Source organism: Schistocerca nitens, chromosome 8, assembly GCF_023898315.1.
Source record: "Schistocerca nitens isolate TAMUIC-IGC-003100 chromosome 8, iqSchNite1.1, whole genome shotgun sequence".
NCBI lineage: Eukaryota > Metazoa > Arthropoda > Insecta > Orthoptera > Acrididae > Schistocerca > Schistocerca nitens.
In genome coordinates, this window is record NC_064621.1 from 466,406,615 (window position 1) to 466,430,006 (window position 23,392).

The window sequence follows — 23,392 nt, forward strand, 5'->3', positions numbered from 1 at the left end:
GCTGCAGCAATGCCCTTAAACGGAAATTTTTTGATCCCCCCTTACAGCTGTAGTTTAGTAGTTGTTTTTTTAATATACGAAATTTTCGGTCTGGAAAACTTTCATACATAACTGTCAGCACAACATTGTGAGAAGTGGAAGTGGACTTCAATGGGATCCTACAAATGGTTCAAATGGCTCTGAGCACTAAGGGACTTAACTTCTGAGGTCATCAGTCCCCTAGAACTTAGAACTACTTAAACCTAACTAACCTAACCTAAGCACACCACACACACCCACACCCACACCCACACCCACACCCACACCCACACCCACACCCACACCCACACCCACACCCACACCCACACCCACACCCGAAGCAGGATTCGAACCTGCAACCGTAGCGGTCGCGCGGTTCCAGACTGTAACGCCAAGAACCGCTCGGCCACTCCGGCCGGCGTGGGAGCCTACAGTGCTATACTCTGGTGTACTGATAGTGGCAGCAGCCCAGCTTGTTAGTTGTCAAATATGAAATAATTTATATCAGTCTATAGTGGACCTGACGCATTAAGTAAAACTCGTTCTACTCGAGCTACTTTCTGGTCAGATTCAACTACTCGTTGTTGATGTACGTCACGTGTACGCTCAACTCAACCTTGAACTACGCCGCGAGTGGGGCAGTGATTCAGTTCATCAACTGACTAATGAGTTCTAAAACCCATAGTAGGCAGTAAACTACACGTGCGCAGAAACAGTGAACAGCGGCGTCATCGTCTGGTAACATTGAAAGCCAATCTATTCTAGCCGTTCTCAGTCGTGTTACAGTAATGGATCTGTATGCTTGTGTTTGTGTCCATAACCTTCATTTTGTTTTCGTGACGCACTGCGAAGGACAGTGACGCATTACAAAGGACACAGAGGCATTCAATAAGTAATGCAACAAAAATTCTCTCTCTCTCTCTCTCTCTCTGACCATTTTTGGTCGAAAAATGCGGAATTTGTTACGGAGCATCGTGAAATATTCCCGCTTCAGCCCCGATATTTTCACACAATTTCGGCAGGTGTCGGCGCTCCACGTAGCCTCCGAAACGGCGTCTGTAACGGAGGTGCGTTCGATGCTGAGAGCTGCCACCGATTTATTTATTTTTTTTTTATTTTTTTTTTTTTTTTTTTTTGTGGAAATCCAGAGCATCGCAGATATTCACAAGCAGTTGTAGAATGCCTACCGAGACACAGCAGTGAACAAAAGCACGATAACTCGTTGGGCGGGGTCGTCTGTCACCGCAACTAGTCTGCACGAGCCTGTCAGATTCCACGTGTGCCGACCGGTCGCACACAGCTGTGACTTCTGTAATGTTGAAACTTGCCGACACTCTCATTCAAGGTACTTCACAGTGTGTTCATCGCCACAAAAATGCATTTGAGACTCTCCTCCAACAACAAAAGAGCTCACAAAATTTCATTGGAATTTTTCCACCCTCCAACCTGGATCATGCTCCTTCCAATTCCCATTTGCTTGGCCCAATGAAGGACGCAGTATGTAGATAATGGGGAGGTTAGTTATACAGTAAGACTTTGGCTCTGACGTCGGCCAGTAGTGCGGTACCATACGGACATACGGGCTCTCCCAGTAAGGTGGCGTAAGGCTGTCGCATTGAACGGAGATCATCCTGAAAAATAGATTTTTGTAGCCACGCCCGAGGCAGGATTCGAACCTGCTACCGTAACGGTCGCGCGGTTCCACACTGTAGCGCCTAGAACTGCTCTGCCACCCTGGCCGGCTGTTAATGATCTGAAGGCTTTTTAACGACGAGGTCATTAACTGATATCTAATTATAACAAATAGTAAATTTTTTAATATATTCAATGCGCCGTTGACTTCTCCCGACGTAACAGCAAAAATGGGCGCCCCGGACTTAGTCTCCAGGGCTCGTGTGTTGCAATACGAAGCGGCTTCACGGGGCAGTGGCAACGGAGCTGGCACAGGTAGTGGCTGGCAGCTGCGTCTTCCGCTCTTCCGGCCCGCGCGCTGCGGGGAACGGGTTTCCAACGGAAGCGGCGAGGGGGGCCTTTGTGGCGGCTCCACGACAGCTGCCGGTCGTAATTCGAACGCGCCAGCGGGGTCGCGTCTCGTTTACTGGGCAGTCACCAGCAGCTTGACAAGTGGCGCTGCTCCACGGAGAACCCACAACACAAATTTGCTCCGAATCGCTCTTCCGTCTCGTCTTTGGGGATGGTGTGGCGTTGCGCGAAGTCTCACTCGCAGCCTGTGCAAGAACACACGCGCTCTTTGGATTTCCGGAACTAGAGGCAAATGACGCAACGTTTATTGACGGACGACGATCGATTTGCTGCACTGGTGCGCTGAACAAAGTTGTGAAGTCTCATTAAAGTCGCCAGCTACGTTATGATCCGCGAGACAGGGCTACAATTGTCAGGGCTCCAAAAGCAACAAGAAATGTCCCTGGCGAACTAACACTATTCGCGACGAATGTGACTTGTCTGGAGAACATAAACCATTAACAGTCAATACACCACCTCAGAATGATTCCAGAAGGTTATGATGGACCCTCCCTTTTACGAAAAAATCTAAATACAGTAATAGAATTTAGGAAGAACTGATAAGAGTGTTTATTAATGACAAAGAAAATTCATCGTGCAGTTTCTTGAAAAAGGTCGTCTACGATAAATTCTCCACACATTTGGGAACAGAAAGAATACGAAACGTTTCCTGCACACATACCAAAACATCTACACTCATTTGCGAGAGGAAATATACACTTACGATCACCTCACACAGTATTTAGAAAGCAGCAGATGGTGCTGCTCTATTTTATCCTTCGTATTTTGTTTTATTTCTAAGAGCCAAATAACACGGAAAGTTACTTTTCTCGTTAAATCGATCTGACTTTCTGTTGGAAGGTTTTTCATTAATAAATGTTTATATGTTTACGTTCTATACACAGTAACTTTCTTCTTTGTCCAGGTACTGTAAATCATAGTTTTTGTGTCATATGTTTCGTCCCTCTTGGGGTAGAACACTAAAATGAAAAATACCATGCTCTCTTACAACCTTTAAAATCTGTCACGAGAACAAAGCAAACAATAGAAGGATTAACACGACAAATAAACACAAAATACATCACAGTGATAAGAAAGAGGTGATTAGGAATAGGGTAGTTTCCGATGTTAGTAGACGAAGCCACACAGGCGTATCTGTCCACGCGCAATCTGCAGCACATACAATTGATTTCAATTTATCACTGACGTCATTTCCACTCGAGACGTGATCCGTGGTTAAATTTTTGAAAGATTCACAACGAGTAGTCCATTTTGACCAGAAAGTAGTTTCGGTAGAACGACTGAGCTATCCACATGACTACCAACCCGCCCTCACAGCTTTACTTCTGCCAGTATCTCACTCCCACATTCCAAACAGAAGTTCTACCGCATACTTCGGGGGGGGGGGGGGGGGGGGGGGGGCTGCGCTAGCAAATCTGGAAGATACAGTACTGTGGAAACTGACAAACACGTAGCCGGATTTCGGTAAGAGCGTTGTCTGTGTAAAGAAGGTTACAATCCTGAAACGGCATACAGCTTAAATATGCCAAGAAATCTCAAATGAACAACACTCCGTTGAAGAGTGATTCATTTCGGAAACACCAAGTTTACAACGAAACAAATGTCGTTCATTGGCTTCAACTGGACCTCGCCAGGTGTGTGTCCTTCCTCAAACCATCACCTCCAGCTAACTAATAGCTTCACTATCTGATACGAAATCCAGCCACTGCCATAACCTAGTGTCTTTTTAGAAGTCCAGGAAAATCTGTGTCCAGTGGATTCCCCACAGCCTGACGGAGAAGCAGGAGTTGAACAGAATTCGACAGCACCTGGAACGGTATCACGATGGTTTTTTTTTACTGTCCCGTATCATTGCGGAAGATGAAACATGGTGGCATCGTTTTGAGCAGTGACTGATGCCCAACCCGTCTGTCATTTCTGACAGCAGTATCCACCGCAGCAATGACAGACGGGGTAATGATGCAATGAATTTCTCGTGGCCGACTGTTGCCTTTGTATGACACCCGACTTCTCGAAATCTTTTATTTTACGCAAACACACGCGCAGGTGACACACTGTGTTCGTCACATACAGCAGAAGTTCGAGCATGAATTTCACAGCCTGACGTTCCTTCCGCAGTCAAAAACGGCAGTGTATCACGCTGCTCCTCTCTGCAGCCTCCATAGTGAAGTCGGACGACAACACGACTCGCTGGCCTATAGACGAACACGCTAAACAGACAAATGGCACAGAGGTGAGCGTTCCCGCTGTTCCTTCCTGATTTCGAATAGAGGGGTACCTATATACACACCTACCTAAGTTCCCTAAGTCCACGCTACAATCGTTAATATCCTGTCTAGTTTTCATTTGACTGCCCGTTATACTTCTACCTTCACTGTACGCAAAATCACCTTGTCCACGTCAAGAAACATTTTACAACGTACCAGTAAACACTCCACCTAGAGTTCTTTAAAGAATCTAACTCACGTGAATAAAACATTCTGATTAATTTACAAATGAGTTAATTTGTTAAATGTTTCAGGTTAATCGCGTGTGAAGTTTGTTGGAAGTCGCTAAGTGCTCTGATTATCAACCACTACATGAAAAGTCTTGGTAATTTGTGCACTGTGATTTACGCTCCCTCAAGGTACATACATAGTTCTAATTTTATCTCTAGCAAAAGTAGATGGGGGGGGGGGGGCACGGACGATATTTTTGACCCAAATTTTGAAGATATTACCTGGTCAGTTACACCCTATTTTAAAATTTTGAAAAAATATATGCTTTTAATGAATTCTACTGGACTGCATAAGTGTTCTAAATTTTCCACTTAAACTCAAACCAAAAATTAAAGTCTTAGTAGTGGAGGTCACTTTCCACAATGAATGTCGTATTCAATATTTTCAGATTCAAGACCTCCCTTACACATTAGCATCTCTTTAGAACATATGTTGATAGAAGAAGTTAAAAACATTTAATGAAATTTGTATCTTTTAATTTTTTGTGGTGATTATAAATTACTCCCATCTCGGTAGTACGTATTATTGAAAATGCGTTGATACTGTTAGGAGTGTGCTAAAAGATACTTGCAGGTTCTGGACCCCACTTACACACCAGTACCTCTTAAAACTTATATTATTAATATAAGTCAACAACAATTAATTAATTTTTTTAGGATGGGCGTGGAGCACATCCCTCCGCCGTTGATACCACTAAGTTTAATATTAGACTTTGCTTGTGTTGAACCTTTAACGTAAGAATACACAACTTAATGAGTAGAATATGACTTTAATTTGAAGTTTTAAATTCTGACAGTAATTATATCAAATACTGAATATCAAATTTTTGTTGCCCTGGAAGCCGTTAGACACACAACCTGCAACCGTGTACCGTCAACCGGGTTGGCCGTTTAAGCAAGAGAGAGATGGTACTAACAACCCACTCACGACCAAACAAGCATTTCCAGAATAGATATTTGAGGTTTTACATAACCAACCACACGCAGTATTGAGGAACTGTTGTGCAAACAATTGGTTTTGGTAGCCCGTATAAACGCCCTATACTAAGCGTAAGAAAGTAGCCTATCATCATTTGTTTTATCTAAGCGACATTCGAAGTAGGTTAAACGAGTCTCCGGACGATTATCGTTACAGTTGACTGCAAGAATTACATAAGATGTAATTCATGTTGCAGTCAGATTTTCTATCTACGAAAACACCACGAAGCGTACGGCATAGCTATTTCCCGCTGTACTACGCACGAAGGTTCCGTTCCGTGTATGGAGCGCGACAAGAATGGTTACCGTATGGAACTTCCTCTGCGCCCACTGCAAATAGTTTTATGTTGTCTGAAAGGGCTGAACTTCATTTCTAGATTCTTCTCTTGGAGCTTTGTAAGAGGGCTTTCGCATGACAGTCTGCGTTTATCACGTTAGTTTTTTCTCCGTGGTGCTCTTCCGTTGCTCCAACAAACCTATGGATCAATCGTTCTGCCCTTTTGTGTATGTTCAATTAAACCCCTTAGTCATTTCTGGACTGAATGCCCAATACTTTAACAATATTATACGACGGGGCGCTCAGTGTACTGTAAGCGGACCCCCTTTATACACTGTTTTAATTTTCCCAGTATACCACTAATGAACCGAAATCTGACACCTGATTTACCTACGACTGCGCGTATGTGGATCATTCCATTTCATATCCCAACAAACTGTTATACTGTATCCACGTATTTGTATGACTTGGCTGATTCCAACTTATGACTGACTTATATTTTATTCAAAGGATATGACTTCTTTCTGAAGTGCAAAACTTCATATTTCTGAAAATTTAAAGCAAATTTCCAATACTTGCTCCACTTTGAAAGCGTATCAAGACCTGCTCTGAAATTCGTGCAGCTTTTTTCCACATACTACTACTTTCCATATTACTGCATCAAGCTCCCAAAACACTTCCGTGGGGCAAGTTTGAAGTTACGACACTATCTAACCTGCTGCGCTCTAACAGCAAATACCCACCCTGCCACAAATTTCGATTGATATCCCATACGATCCTCCATTTGTCTATCAGCGTTTATGTAATGTTGCGTCAAATGCTTTATGGAAGTCAACAAACAATGCATTCACTTGACTGCCTTGATCCAAGGCTTTCAGCGAGTCATGTGAGAAACGTGCGTGCTGGGTTTCACTTAAGGCATGTTTGCGGATTCCATACTGGATGGCACAGAGGACGTCATTCTATTCGATATACCCCATTGTGTTCCAGTTCAGAATATTTGTTAGTAGGTCCCGGATATTAATGTCAACTCCTACTTTCTTCCTGAACTTCAGAACGAATTTTATAACAATTTATGTATGAATCGGGGTATTGTAGTGTAGAGAAATGTATTTTTATTGTGCATATGAAGTCATATTTACACTTTTTTAGTAACAACTCACATTTCGGCAAATTTTACGCAAAAATACATATATCTGTAGCATCTTTAAGAATACAAGAACAAAAACATAAAGATGTTCCTCACATCACAACCTTTCTGATGATATTGTCACAAATGAACACAGCAATTACTCCAATGCTTCATTTATCAGCACTATAGTAGACAACTCTCTAGTCGGTCCGCTGACCTCAGACGCTGTTGTACGGGGTCGACAAAACGCTCTCAAAACCCAAAAATTTTCACACTAATTCAGTTTGTATACAAACTCAGTATGGTTCAACATGCCGAACGTAAAGTGCTTTAACAGCATGAATTTCCGCGGGTTTGTCCGTTATTTTCGAGATAATTTCTTCAGCCCTACCGGGGAAATATTATTTTGTAAACCATGTGAAGTTAGTGCAGAATAGTGCTGTAATGTGCAACAACAACATAACATTGCCAAACTTAACAGCTGTCTGAAGAGAAAAGCTGAAAATGACAGCACACAAACTCTTATTTGAGCAAACAGGTCCATCTTCAAGCGTGTAATAATTCTTCAAGGACTCGAGCGTGGTGACAGTGTCTTGCAACATTCCATTGGAGAAGCTGAAGAATCCATGCTTCAGACGGTTCTTTGAGAAGTACACGACACCTCTAGTTCCAGATGGATCCACACTGAGGAATAACTATTTATCCTTGTGGTACGAGGTGGTGCTCAACAAAATACGAAGTAGTGTCGCTGATGTCTGCCGTCCACAGATGAAAGCCCCGATGTGGGTGGGCGTCATGTTGCAATGTTGTTGTTGGTGGTCTAAAAGCTGACGGACCTGGAGAAATGTTCCTCCTAACGTATGAAGCGCTCTCTCTCTCTCTCTCTCTCTCTCTCGAGAGAGAGAGAGAGAGAGATAGTTTCAAACACTGCAAAAAGTAAATACTATACTCACAGTTTGTTCATAAGTGAATTTTGTATAATATGGTATATAAAAAAGATCAACAGGAGTGTTTTGAAAGGTACTCTCTCTCTCTCTCTCTCTCTCTCTCTCTCTCTCTCGAGAGAGAGAGAGAGAGAGAGAGAGAGAGAGAGAGAGAGTAATCAGCTCGGCAACTGGCATTTTGTCTATGAAGCTACTGCGACCGGATGGTGTGAACAGGACAACTTTTTGTTGCTACTAACAGATGGTGCTTCACACAAGGCTAAAGCAGCCATGATGTTTCCGATTCTCTATCCTAGTGTGGTATCAGTCACTTGCCTTGCACACGAGTTACACAGAGCTGCAGAAGCGGTTGTGAACAAATTACCCTGTTGTGGACTAATTAATTTCCTTTGGCAAGAAAATCCATGTTAAGGCTCCGCTACTGGTGCACAAATTCAAGAAACAAGCAGCATCAGTGCCCCTTCGCTTAATGGTGTTTAGTATTACTACATTAACTACACCAAAGTAAAGGCAGTCTTTTGTGATCTTGATAGTGATGAATCAAGTGCCATCAAAACTGTGGAAACAGTCTTTACAGATAAATTTGTCACTGCACAGTGTTCTCCAGCAGACTCTTGGATATTCTACAATGAGCCAAATTAGTGACCGCATTTCTGGGAGTGCCACAATATTGGAAGGAAATGAACCAAAATCGGCCTGCAGTGACCTCGCCGCTTTCATGTAAGCTCCTGTGACGTCCTGCGATTTACAGAGGAGTTTTTCCGGGTATAAAACTATGCTCAGGGGCACCCCTAGATCTCTGAAAACGGAAAATCTGAAAATGCCCCTTGTGATCCAGTGCAGCTCTACAGAAACTGAAGATTGACAAGAGGTGTTAACTAATCCGCGATATTTTAAACAAGGGTAGACAATAGTAAAAGCGTGGTTTTATAGTTTAGACAGGTGTTGTGTGTTCATTCATTGCACTTTGTGGGTTTCTTTCATTTTCGAACATATGCACGATTTTCAAAAATACATGATAGTTTCAAACACTGCAAAAAGTAAATACTATACTCACAGTTTGTTCATAAGTGAATTTTGTATAATATGGTATATAAAAAAGATCAACAGGAGTGTTTTGAAAGGTACTGATATACAATTGTTTTATTTTTTAAAGGTATATTCGTGTAAGTTTAAGGTCATAAACGATTGCATATTTCGCTGTTTTTAAAGTCATTGAAATCCGGCGCTAGTTACTGAGAGTCTACAACGACTGAAGTCAATAATATTGACGTACTTCTGCTATCCTTTGTATAGACGGATGTAGATGGATGTGACCTGCGTTTTCTACCATACCACAGGACACCGTTCGATTCTGACGGGTTCAATGATAAATGTCAGAGCACCGGTATTCGCGCAATGAGTGGGAAGCTCCAGCTAGTAACGATGGGGCATCTGCCGAAGTATCGGACAGCGTGGGCGTACAGTCGGCACGTGAGCTGCCCACGGACCGGAGCCGACACGGCGACGTGTGAGAATCGGCGGGGCGGCCGCTTCCGGGGACACACGGCCGACCTCCCTTATCGACCGCTGTTCACCTCCCCTGCCCCGCCTCGTCCCCGCACGGCATGCTTCCGCTCGGCCGAAGACACAGTGGACGGACCAGCAGCAGTCTGGCCGTCAGCCTCAACGCGTCGCGCGCTTCTAGGGATGAGCCCTCCTGGACGCTAGGGTCGCCTTTCTTGGATGAGGGGACAGACTATTGTTGTGATTTATATGCCACTCGGTAGGAGTGAGTCTGGGAAACACAACTAAGCTGTATCATGATGGCCAGTGGCATAGCTAGACTGACAGTCAGAGAAGGTCAACTGGGTACTATTTCCGTGGGAACACAGTTTTGTAACGGGATACAAAAACATCAAAGGAAATCTGAAAGCGGAGGAGGACGAGAAAGACGCGAATGAATCTGAGGACACTAAAATTGGAAAGTAGTGATATGTATGAAATAAAATGATGGGATTCGGATTGGACTCTGTTGAACAACAGTTCCGTAAGACCTAACCCTCCCTGCTACAGAGACGCTTGGAAATTTGTGGTAAGTTCCTATGGGACCAAACTGCTGAGGTGATCGGTCCCTAGGCTCACACACTATTTATTTAATCTAACTTAAACTAACTTGCGCTAAGGACAACACACACACCCACATGCCCGAGGGAAGACTCGAACCTCCGACGGAGGAGCCGCGCGAACCGTGGCAAGGCGCCTGAGAGTGCGCGGCTACGCAGCGAGAGACGCTTGTTTCTCGTCTTTGGCTACTAGCTGGAGCCGCTCTCGTTATGCCGAGTGGTGCAACCAAACCAAAGCGTAGGGAGTACATTTCGCGTTTGTTGGTTTGTTTGTTACGACTTTCCACTGCTCTCCTATGAATTATGAATCGCGATATCGACGCAAATAATCCGACCATTTACTTCACTGTCGTCAGGCCGTGTTGATCTCAAACAAACACAATTGCTAAGAAGCGGTGACGATTAAACAAAAAACGGTGAGATAACAAATTAGGGCCGCATACTCGCAGTTTGCCCTGGGCGCCAGCTATCCTAGTTACCCCAACGATGATGGACGACTCTTGCAAGTGATAATGATTGATTTACTGCATATAAATAACAGTCACATCTCTCGTTTTCAATATCTGTTCTCACAAGCGAAACTGCTGCGTCGATTCCCAAGCTACGCAATTATTAGCAGATTTCTTCATAATGTCTCGCTATGTCGACGCAAATATGTGGCTCGCGTGTGTTAAAAGCCACTAATCGTTCGGAAGAACGTCTTTATTAGACTCTGCCTGTAATGGTTACCTACTTTACCATAAACAGGATCTAACCATTCACACAAAGATAATTAACCACCTCACCCCAACACTTTCTGTAGGATGCCTGTTCATACATTTTTACCCCTTTTACTACCAATTTCATTTCAAAAACATTTAATATCTTAGAATTAACAACATGAAAAGAGTATTTTCTCCCGTTTGGGGGGGGGGGGGGGGTAGGCCATACACGATTATTCGTAAGTACTTACAGGATTTCAGAACACGGCCGCGCGCAAAGACTACACATACTGAACAGAGACGCACATCAGTGGGCAGGGCGTCTCTCCACTACAGGTGCTCAACGTGAGCTTCGTTTGTGATATGGCACGCGTTAATTCCCGAGTGCAAGTCGTTGACACGACGTGTCCGGGAAGGCGCGAAGGCAAACCGATCTGCCAGTCTGGTAACTGGGTTGCGTAACATCAGGTGCGAACTAATTCGATGTGACAATACGGAGACGAGGGTTGAAAATGAAACTTGAGGACAGCACAACCTGTAGGTGCAATCTGTAAATGTAATGATTCTGCTAACCATTAGTAGACTTCCTTTTACCAGTGGGACAATGTTACATAGCAATAACAAGCACGAAATTCCAACTGGTTCTCTGATTACCTATCGTGGGAGACTCACCTCCCCATGGTAAGCAAAGGTTTAAAATGCTTATTACACTGTTGCCGTTGTCATCACAAGAGAGGTCTGGCGTGCTTTAGCGAAGATGCACCTAAATCACTGTCTTCCCCAACTGCTTTGACCCCTGAATGTCAGCTATTAAATAAACTAGAGCAAAAAATGCATTACCGCTGACGATTTTCCATCAGTGGAGGATGAGGCTTTCTGCAAACTAGCATGTCACGTCGCATTAGGACACTTTCACGAACAGTGACACTATGGGCAAAGCTGACATGGACTTTATTACAGGCGTCACGACGTTTTAGTGACGAAGCCAGGAGACAGAAAGCGGCGCGTCCACGTCAGCTAGTGCGACATCTGCCGGAAGCGGTGAACGGTGACGATAGTATACGAATATACAGCTAGTTGTGGTACAAGCGTCTGTGCCACAAACAAGATTCAATTGCCTGAGAGAAGTTCTGCTACCTAACGCTTTCTTGGCTGCTTCACTGAACGAACTGTAAGGATCAGACACTTAATGGGTAATGCGGCCAAATTTTTGAAAGGTCTGGCCTCTTAAACCACACTTTCAGGAGTTGTTCTTTTAAGGAAGGGAGAGAGAGAGAGAGAGAGAGAGAGAGAGAGAGAGAGAGAGAGAGAGAGAGAGAGAGAGCCGCAAGGAAAATTAGGGTCTAATTACACGTCGCCCGTTTTCAATTCCAAGGAACCATCCCAACATTCGCGTTATCCATTGAAAGAACCATATCGGTCAGAAGCCTGTGCGAAAACAGTTCTCACATGCTCTAAACTACAAAACATTACATTTGCTTTTATGTAAATGAAGACAATCCTCCAATTTTCAAACATTTACGGGCTTGCTACCGGGTGACGTCGTCGACCACCGGCAGCAAACACGTAAATTATTTGAACATTCAATTCGCCGGGAAAAGTTAAGGTTTCAAATTGTCCAATTGTTGTCCTCTTCGCATAAACTATTTAGACACTGAGAATTTCAAGAACGTGATTAAAAATTAAGAACATTTCTCCCACGCGAGGGAAGACCGTATTTCTACTTCCCATCTCCTTTTATGTGCGTTTTTGAGACGCGCACCGAAAGTATTAAAAAGTTTTCTGTCTTGCAAGTGCTGCACCAAGTTGTCAGTTTGCACAGAATAACGGCAATCGGTGTAAATAAACGAATACTTTCAGTGTGTCATTACGTCTACTGTGGATACTGCTGCTCATGCGATATATATGGTGTGTCTTCTTGTGTATAATGGAAGGAGTACTACGAGGTACGCGAAGTTGCAGGCCATGTGGAGGCACGCATTGTTAGCTCTCAGTGTTTCAGTTGCCTTCCGAGAAGGTGGGCGTGGTCGCCTGTCAACTGTGATGCGCACCGGGCATTACGAACAGCGACGCCACCAAACGACACAGACGCTAACCCTAGAAAGCCTTATTAGGCGCGTAATTTTCCTCACGACCGTTTTAAGTTTCTGCTACAGTGCATAGTCTATATGTGTAAAAACCTGAGTTCCACATAAAGGAACCTCGATACAAAACCTCTTCTGTAAGTTGATTCTTTTGCCGATTGTTTTCTGAAATTTTGATTGTGGTCAGGGGAGCAAACAGGAACGGGGCGAGAATCCAAATACCAAGAATTTCTTATGGGTATTTACTAATCTGAATCGAGCTCCAGGGCTATTTTCTTAAAACTTTTTACGTAAATTAGTTATTTTTCACAATCTTTCCTGCATTAATCGTCTCACAAAAATGATAATACTTCAGAATATGAGAAAATCTAGAAACACATACTGCAGTATTATGTTGGATTACTGGAAGCCCTGGTTGGAAGGGTTCTAGAGAAGTGCAGCGCTTCTGTGCAGGATACCGCACAAAAAACGCCAGTGTGCTCAATACTAGAGTACTGCTCCAGTGTCTGGTGTAATTACCAAGCAGCTGATGCTGGCACTGCATAATTTTCAATAAGTATCTACAAGAGCTGCGAGCAACATCCACTGAAATATTTGCAGACAACTAATCTTTAGTGTCACGCTTGATCGGCACGTGTTTCCCGTGGCCACAGCTCGTATTTACGGCGCGGCATGTAAGTCGTGGAGAGTAACCGGAGCAGCAAAAAGCGTGACGAAGCGGCGAGCTGGAACGGCAGCCGCGAGGGATCGAAATGGCCAGAGCGGCATCGAGAGAGATCCCAGCGGCTTCTGCTATGAAAGCCGTGCGGAGGTTAGTCGGCTGCCGTCCTCCGTGTACATTCAGACGTAAATTGCTAACAAGTGCTTTTTTACATCTGAATTTATAGCCAATGGGAATCGAACCAAAGGATACAGCGCAGCAACTGAGGCGGCAACAAAATACATTTCGCTGCTATACGTAAACATCCGGAAAACTAAGGGTATCTTCTCCCTTCCGATACACACCATACGTGCGACAAAACAGAAGACTGGTGCTGTGTTCACCATTAACACATAGCAGGTTAGATGATGACTACTTCTATTTCTGCGATCCGGGTACATGCTGAAAGTTATTTTTCAAAGTCGTACACTGAATACATGAAGTTACTTACGTTTTATTATTGCACACCTTCCACCCTCCACCCACCCCACCAGTACTTTTATGAAATATTCTTTTAATTTAAGATCTATCTTTTGGACAATATTTTAAGTCAATGCCTGAGTAAATATTGACCACGCTTAACTGGACGATAATTGGTACATTGTTTTTGTTGTAAAGGACTGTGTGTTATATCACTGATCACTCATCCCAGCCATGCACTCAAATACGATTCTTTTCCTGCGTCCTGTGAGACGCACAATGCTAGCAGTAGTCATGAACTGCCTACCCAAACAGCAAACCTGTATTGGGTGGTTGGTTGGTTGGTTCGGGGAAGGGGACCTACCAGTGATGTCATCGCTCCCATCGGATTAGGGAAGGATGGGAAAGGAAGTCTGCCGTGACCTTCATTTGCCTGAAGCGCTTTAGGGAAATCACGGAAAACCTATATCAGGATGGCCGGACGAGGGTTTGAACCGTATGCATCCCGAATGCGAGTCCAGTGTGTTAACCACTGCGCCACTTCGTACGGTAAAACCTGTATTACTAACGTGAAGGGCGCCTGTAAAATTTATCATCATCTTATTAATGTTCAACTAAATATGTTTTGAAAATATTTTGACTCTACTAATCATGTCCGTTCTGCATTCCACTCAAGTAATTAGTATCACAGTTAATTTATCAAAATAGGGAGCAATTGCACCTATCTACAATGCTACCCGTAACAACAGAACACCACAGGCAGGCGAGTAATAAGTAACGGTAATGGATAACGTCAGGAGCGCCCCAGGAAAGGGTGACTGGACCGCTATTGTTCTCTATATACGTAAATACTCTGACGGACAAGGTGAGCAGCAATCTGCGACGGTTTCTTGATGATGCTGTAGTGTACGGAAACCTGTTAGCGCTGAGTGGCTGTAGGCGGATAGTGGATGACTTAGACGAGGTTTCTAGTTGTGCAATTGACGGCAGCTTCCTCTAAATGCAGAAAAACCTAAGTTAATGGGGATGAGCAGTAAAAACCATTCCTGTAATGTTCGAATGCACTATTAGCAGTGTGCTGCTTGACGCCAGGGATGGGAAAATCCGGCCAGTTAATAACGATACTGTTATTTTAGTTCTGAATAGCCGGTATTATTCGGCATTTGCTTCGTCTCGGTTATAACACTTTTTTTCATATTTTTAGCAATACTCCAGTAAAAAAAGTACCAATGAGCCATAGCGCTAAAATTTAAAGTTTTTAAATAAAACATTTTTTTTTAAAAACGAGTACTATTTATATGTAAAATTTCCACTGCTTAGAAATATTAGATTATTACAGAAATTGGAAAAAGCGATCATCACTATTTTAATAACAGCGTCTACAGCTAGAAAATAGCAACACTTGGCGTAAGGATCGGTACAGCATTGCAGAGACAATAAAGTACCTGTTGCCCTGTGGCATGGCCTACTTAGACGGTACGGGTGCACCTGGTTTATGCGCTAGATTCTCGCTGTGTCCTCCGACATCAGTTGTATTGCAGAATGGTACCATCCTCAGTTTAGAAGTATTTCACGAAGTGCAGTAGCTATGTAGTACAGTGCTCCATTTGCTTTACAAGATTAAAAGCGGGAAGAGGCACAACAAATGTGCGACATCATACAAGGAGAAAAATATCCACAACCCTCCTTGGAAGATAATGTAAATTTGATTGCTATTACTGTAATTATACTGACATCCTATAAACTCGGGATAATAACTGAACTAGTAATTTTGTAATTGCTAACAACTGATACCATGCAGTATTGACGATGCAGGGAAGTCGTCAATTTGCGGCTTTTCGCTCTCGCTGTCGTCGCACCTGTCTCCTCCACCTTCGCTTTCGCTGGAAGCAGAGAGACCGATTTCTGCCGCAGCCCCAACCACGTATAGATTATCCCCTATTCCTTCACCTTCATTAGAAATTTTCAATATATGTTCGAAGTCTACATGTATCAGTGGAGTAATAGCAATAAAAAACCGGAAACTGGTTATTTCAAACACCGGTTATTTTGAGCGGTTTCAACAGACAGGTTAAACTGTAGACGAAACAGAACCGGTGTAACCGAATAAACCGGTTATTTCAGCGATAACCGTCCTCTGTACTTGACACAGTAGCGTCGATTAAATATCTGGGCGTAAGGCTGCAAAGCGATGTGCAATGGCATCGAGTACGTAAGGTCGGTTGTAGGGAAGGTGAATCGTCTACTTCAGTTTATTGAGAGGATTCCAAGAAAGTATCTCGTCTATAGAGAAAACTGTGTATAGGAAACTGGTATGAACCATTCTTGAGTGCTGATAGAGTGTTTCTGTTCACCGCCAGGACGGATTAAAGCAAAACATTTAAACAATTCAGAGGCATGCAACTAGATTTGATGGCTGCAGGTTCGATTAACGCGGGAGTATTACGGAGATGCTTCGTGAACTCAAATGGGAATCCTTGGAGAGAAATGACGTGCTTGAGTACAACAGGAAAGGGAATGTAGTATCACCACACACAAGGAATCTAAAGAGTTAGAAATAAAATACTGTGACATGTACATTCATCCGAAGGAAAGACAAGAAGAGAATAGACGGTTCAGTGACAGTAAAAAGGTAAAGTATCGATGTAGGAAAAACAAAAACAAAACAAAAAAACTTTCGGCTGTTGTAAGTTTGTCGAATGCGGCAGCTCCTTCCCGTTAACCACTCTCGTTTGTCCATCCTAACAAAGCATACGCAGATGTAACTGGCAAATCTTTTACTTTATATTATTCTGAATAACAACTTGGCAAGTTTATCAAAACTGTCTATCAATGTTGCCCTCACAGACGTTATGTTGTGTATTTTCTGTTTTAGAAGCGGTTTGTCAGGAAGAACAACGTACATTATTCAAAAACAGTCAGACCGATTGCAGATCGCGTCTTGCTGTTGGATCATTGTATTCAGAATATAACCTTCAACTTTAAACACGAAGTCCGATTCAATTTTGCTATCACTGCTTACTGTAGGATTTAAAATAAAACTTTCCACGGTCAATCTGCTTATCGAACAATAGTACTTTACTCAGCACCCACGGCCTGATACACTCACCAGTCAGTAGGCGATAGCGATTTCATTGTTTCTTACAGGACTTCTCATCGATACTAACGCGATAGCCGCGCGGGGTAGCCGTGCGGTGTGGGACGCCTTGCCACGGTCCGCGCGGCTCCTCCCGTCGGAGGTTCAAGTCCGTGTGTGTGTGTGTGTGTGTGTGTGTGTGTGTGTGTGTGTGTGTGTGTTTTGTCGTTAGTTTAAGTTAGATTAAGTAGTGTGTATGCCTAGGGACCGATGACCTCAGCATTTTTGTCCCATAGTCCTTACCACAAATTTCCAATTTTTCCTAACGCGATAATTAATACGTTTGGATGTAAATCCAGTACGTCGTGCTATCACTTTTGTGATGCGTCCTTCCGACGGAAAACCTTTAATTAACGCTCTGCATACTATCGCGCTGATTCATTTAACTTTATCGTTTTCACATTTGCTCACTGTTGCCCGATGGAAGAGACATAACACACGGTATGATGGTTTGTGGGCTATGTATGTAGATGATGTTAAGATCAAGTACTTAGCGGTTACAAACTGAGCAATGCAGCGGACAAGTAACGCATTTATGAAACCATCCACCATGTTGAATGTTGTGAATCAGCTGAAATGAATTTAAGTGATGTCCTACGCTACACTAAGCATACTACTGCTAAAACATTTAACGTCTAGAAATCGAGGGGAATGCTATGGCTAAATGGTATTTCACGTCAATATCACTCACCTTTGTGCAGTTTCGCCTTTACGTTACGGCCGTTATACACGTAACACTCAAAACAATTACGACCATTGCGCATCGCGAGACAACGCTGTTTTGTTCCGTTGCGGGCACGTGACACGGTAACGAAAGCACATAAGCGCAACAGAGACGAACGGGGAATTGATTTAGCGATTATACAGGCCACAAATGGAGAAATCCACTGACATAAGTTACTTGAACGAAGGACTGGCTGTTATCCGACACTTGGGAACACGCATCACGGAAACGGCGAAGCTAGTCGGCTGTTTGCGTGCTACTGTCGTCAGCATCACTGTACAGAAGTTGAAGGACGGGGAACTGACGAGTAGGCGACAATATGCAGAACGAAAATTTCACTCTGCAGCGGAGTGTGCTCTGATCGCACTTCCTGTTAGATTAAAACTGTGTGCCGGTCCGAGACTCAAACTCGCGACCTTTGCCTTTCGGGGCAAGTGCTCTAATGACAGCTTCCCAAGCGCGATTCGCGACCCGTCCTCAAGGGCTTCAATTCTGCTCTCCTACTTCCGAACTTCGCATAAGCTCTCCTGCGAATCTTATGTGAAGTTAGGAGACGAGGTATTGGCAGAACTGAAGCTGTGAGGACGGGTCGTGAATCGCGCTTGGGTAACTCAGTCGCTAGAGCACTTGCCCCGAAAGGCAAAGGTCTCGAGTTTGAGTCTCGGAACAGCACAAAGATTTTATTTGCCAGGAAGTTTCAGGCAACAAGATGTCGGACGTCCACGCCTCATCATCGAACGCCAATGTCTGACGCTTGCCCGTTGTATAAAGCAGGATAGGCGGCTCTCTGTGGCAGGTATGATAGAGTACAATCAATGCTGGTGCAGCATAAGTGTTTCAGAGCACATCGTTAACATGGGACTCCGCAGTAGACGACGCGGACGTATTCCCCATTTTCACACATACGACATCGTTCACTATGACTGCAGCGAGTACTTACCATCGAGATTAAACGGTACATCAATTGAAACGTGTCGCCTGGTCGACGCACCACGTTGCTTGTTACACATGGGCGATGGTGGTGTCTGGATATGTTGTCATAAAGGAGAACAGCTGGTCGAAACTTGGAACGCGAACGGATGCAGGCTGATGTGGGCAGCATTACGCTATGGTGAACATTCACCTGGGCTTCCATGCGGCCTCGGGCGTTAACTGAAGGCGGCAGGAAAACTGTGGACTGCGTGAACGTTACTGCGGTCCACGTGCAATCCTACATGTTTGATGACTTCCCTCCGGGAGATGGCATTTTTAGCACGACAAATGGCAGTGTTAACAGATCAGAATCGTGCTACTGGGGTTTCAGGAGCTTGATACTCGACTCTTACCAAAATCGGCTGATCGAACGCGATGGAACACACATACGACGCTATGGAAGGGCCAGCTATGCGCCCACAAAACATCGGGTCGTAATTCACGGGAATTGCATGACTTGTACGGAGACATTTGGCGCAGTCAAGTTGTCCTGTACTATTGTTATCATCCTTAAACGTTGCGAAGCAGTGCCCACTGTATGACAAATCACCTCTGTTACCAATTTCAGTTGTGGGTTGCGTTTCTAACGACTTCCAGGGGCAACAAAAATTTGAGTACGTATTTCACGTAATTATTGACTGAAATTAAATGTTTCTCATAACTTGTTCATTAAGAGTCATAATATCCATATTAAAACTTTAACACAATACGACAAGTATTGCAGTCAGAACTTACGGGTGAGTGACGCCTGGAAGGCCCGGTATGTCCCTGGCCAGCAGCAGATCTGCACCGGGCGGTTGAAGCTGCAAAAACAAACCAGGCGCGTGAAGGCACACCATCTGCTGAAAATCTGCAGCTACACAAAAGAATGCGTCCTGCGTCCACTAAACCACGAAGGCGCAACTGTTGCGTTTCAGTATCTCAAAACATTTTTAAAAATGTGCGGGGAGGAAGTCAGTAAGAAACAATGTTTAGATTCTAGTAAGTCCGAATTGCAAGGGTGAATCAATTTAGTTCTCCGTTGCACAGTTGCGAAGAATCATAATAATATCGTTACTTCATAGCCGCTTTATGCACCATGTTCAAATTCACGGTTCACGGGCTATATTCTGCTAAGCCCCGCAGCGCCCAGATACCGATGCAAGGGAATACCGCGACGCTACTGGACCACAGGATGCATGCTGTGTGAACTTCACCTCGATGTCAAGTATTTACTCACCGGATCCGCCGCATCGCTGTCGTCGGACAGCGTCAGATCCTTTTCCAGTAGATCCCTGCAACAGAGGAAAGACATGTGCTTTTAGAAAGACGCATTCGTTTATATCCCAAAACTTGCCAAGGAGAACTACTGCGTCACAGAGTTCTCGGGCATAAGCTAATTAAGGGAAGGTGACCGCATCGTTATGTTGCGGCCAGCAAGTAACGCACAATTTTATGCAGATCGCAGATATGGCTATAATCAATCCATTTAAGAGACCATCACCAGTGGTACATCTTAATCTTTTAAATGGTTATATGTTAGTCACAAAGCTAATCAAACACTTCACAGTAATGAAGAACGTTAGGTAATAAATTTAACGTACTACTACTTCTACCGCACTTTCCCACGAGAACTGAACCGTTACTTCTCTTACCCACACCTGCTCTTACAATACCACCATCTCACCTGGAACGATCAGTGATGCAATGGGTTGGGTATCACTTGATAGCACCTTAATGGTTGTCCTGTGCGTGTCAAATTTAAGAGAAATCTTTCTTATGTACGTCCGCACGTAATTTGTCCTCAAGGAAACGGTTCTACAGCAATCTGCTATAACGCCTAAAATGTTTCCAATGGAAACGTGACATAAAATACTTTTTCTATTAAGCTAAATCCTAGAGCGATACATCCTGAACAAATGTCTTCCTTGGTAAGGGAAAGACATAATAAAAAATAGGAACGAAAGAGGGAACTACTCTCAGCACAAAAATCTGAGACAATTTTTCCTCATTCTGCAACCTTGACAGTCCTTCGGGATTACCTGCAGGAAGATTTGTGCAAAACGAAGGTGGTATTCGAGCCCGACAACATTCGATGGAAGCACACTGTTCAGAACTATTACACTAGTGCATTTGGTGCTAACTAGGTCAACATTCCGCTATCAATGACAAACCTGAACAGAAGGTTATGTTAGCGGAAGCTCTGTCAACCATTCCCATTGTGGGTCTATGAACCTGGGTGAATAACCTCATCTCTCGTATGAGTTTAACGGCAAAAAGCACACCTGAGCTGTCACGTCTTTTCGCTGAATTCGCTTAATAGCATACATGTGACCAGCGTAATTCGAGGTCTCCTACGAGACTCTCAAGTCTCTCCCCAGAAGCTTCCGTACTTTTTTCACTTAAAACTCCTGCTACTGCTGTATTTGAAAAAAATGTTCCGTGTTCCGCCAGCACGTCCTTCTTTTTCTCAGTGCTGCTGCGGTGACTGAAGCCAGTTCGCGTTAAGTAATAAAGCAACGCCTATTAAAACAAAGGCATAAAGGCTTGTCTACGTAAGCCGTATGCAAAATTTACCCAAATATTGCTAAGAAGATCGTGAGTCACCTCACAGATGGGAAATTAGCAAGCTTTTGTGTGGTACGCCCTGGAAACCTTACACACGAAATTCGCCCACTGCTCTTTTACACGGTTGCTTAAATGTTGGCGTTCGATTATTTTTCCTCCTCTTCGTCACGCTTTACACCCTATATTCTGGGAGATCTCCGACTGCACGGTGAGTCACAAACTTCTGTTTCGATTCTATGCGACGAGGTTGTCTGCTTATCACTAATTAAGAAAGAGCATCAAGAATTTGGGCTACGCAACGTTCAAATTTCAACTGCAAAAGCATTACTTACGCACTTTACAGTTTCTTGGCAATTTCCATAAGAGAAATATGCTTTACTTGAAGCTGGACAGGAAATGCGAACTTACACATCCTTGCAATATGCTGACAAGCGGAATCCCGGTATTGCGTAGAGTCTTCTTAACGATAACTTACAGATGCAGAACTTCATTTCTGCCTCAGGACTATCGTTGCTAGTCGGCTGCCATTCTTCTGTCAACAATCGATCGCTGTCAAGGGAAGCAAAGGAAACTAGTCAGAGATGTTTTAGTGATTCAAGTCGCCAGTGGTACGACGTTCACAACAGATATTCGAGGAAAGCAACGGCTACGAAAGTAATTCCACGACGAACAGACACTACTAAAAAAATTGTACATGAAATAAAAACACATGCATTTACTATTATTTCGAAACATTTACAACTAACTATATTCAGGGCCCTTGCGAAAGCAGGGAATTGTAGCTTTACAGTATCACAGAAAACAACGCAATAATGTTTGGATTATAGTAATTATTTTTTGGGTTCGACGTATAAACAAGATAAACGCGACATTTTCCCTTAAATTTGTGCGCTCGCGTTTGAAACTATACAATCTTTTGTATACAGAACAGCATCTTGCCTCTTCGGTATAACAACAAGATTATTGTTCTATGACTAACGCCGACACACTGCTATATCTGGTAGGTCCTGAGGGGGCGTTTCGCATATTGCAAGCAAAATTCAAATTACAACGAATGTTATGGTGAACGAATTTCTACTAAACAAATAACCCACGCTGTAACGCTTCGACTTAACGGTGTCTTATTTAATTCTAGCCTTTGATTCAGGGAATTACATGATCCTCCATACTACAGTGCCTTAGGCCCAATTAAAATATTTGCGAACCGCCGGATCCTCAACAGATCGCTGAACGTCGAATTTCAGGTTTGGGGGAAACATCCTTACAGCCCCCTGCAAACTTTCAAATTCGAAGTTTGCTATCCAGGGATTTGTCAAACAAGTGTCCATTTGTCCAATTTAACCACACTTCTGAAATACTTGTTAAGCTCTGCGTATCATGTCGCGATGAACGGTGCAATGCGGGATTACAAGCTTTAAATCTTGGAAATTTGCTCCAGACGCCAGATCTCATATTTTAGATAATAACCCGGCAAAAAATTGGCTATTGCTTGACAAACTCAAGTTTAAACGGTCAACCTTGTTTAGCAAATAGGCCGTAAATCAAAATTTCAATCAAATATCACATGAAGTCTATGTTGGACAAACGTGACAGCACTCAATCATCCTTGTATCCTGACAAACACGTATAGTTTGGCAAACTGTTTACTCGTATAATGTGATATTAAGATAGTGTACGAGTCGTGTATGAAAAGTATGATTTCCTTGAACGAAAGTGGATTTTTGGTACTTAAACTGATAATTTAATTGCTACGTTAATAACCCGCTCGGGTAGCGGAGCACGTTGAAGCGCGGTTCCGGGATTCGGGAATACGAGTCTGCCCCGCATAGAATCCGTCTCGCGGATTAACGACTACATTTGGTAAGCCGGACGTCAAAGATCCCGGGCTAGGGCCCATGTCCCACCTGACTTACACGATACACAAACACACTCAGAACACGTTCTCACACTCTTACATGCGAATACTCTAGACGCAGACAGATGACATTCGCAAATTCCGTCTCAGGTAGAAGAAGAATTGCTACGTTACTAAAAATCGGAATTATCTACCTAAGGTAAGACTGTTCGATTGAACTATTGAACAAATATCTCGACTCTTAAACTTTATCGCGACC

At 43.6% G+C, this 23,392-nt stretch overlaps 1 protein-coding gene across 1 annotated transcript in view; it reads right to left on the bottom strand.

Annotated features, from left to right (window-relative positions):
* Positions 1-23,392, bottom strand: part of LOC126199617 (AF4/FMR2 family member lilli) — a 190,935-nt gene that overhangs the window by 25,925 nt on the left and 141,618 nt on the right. The window contains exons 7-8 of the mRNA XM_049936545.1: positions 19,951-20,005; positions 19,467-19,534 (exon numbers count right to left, since the gene is read on the bottom strand). Of these exons, the coding sequence (XP_049792502.1) occupies positions 19,467-19,534; positions 19,951-20,005 (123 nt within the window). The remainder of the gene's footprint in view (positions 1-19,466; positions 19,535-19,950; positions 20,006-23,392) is intronic.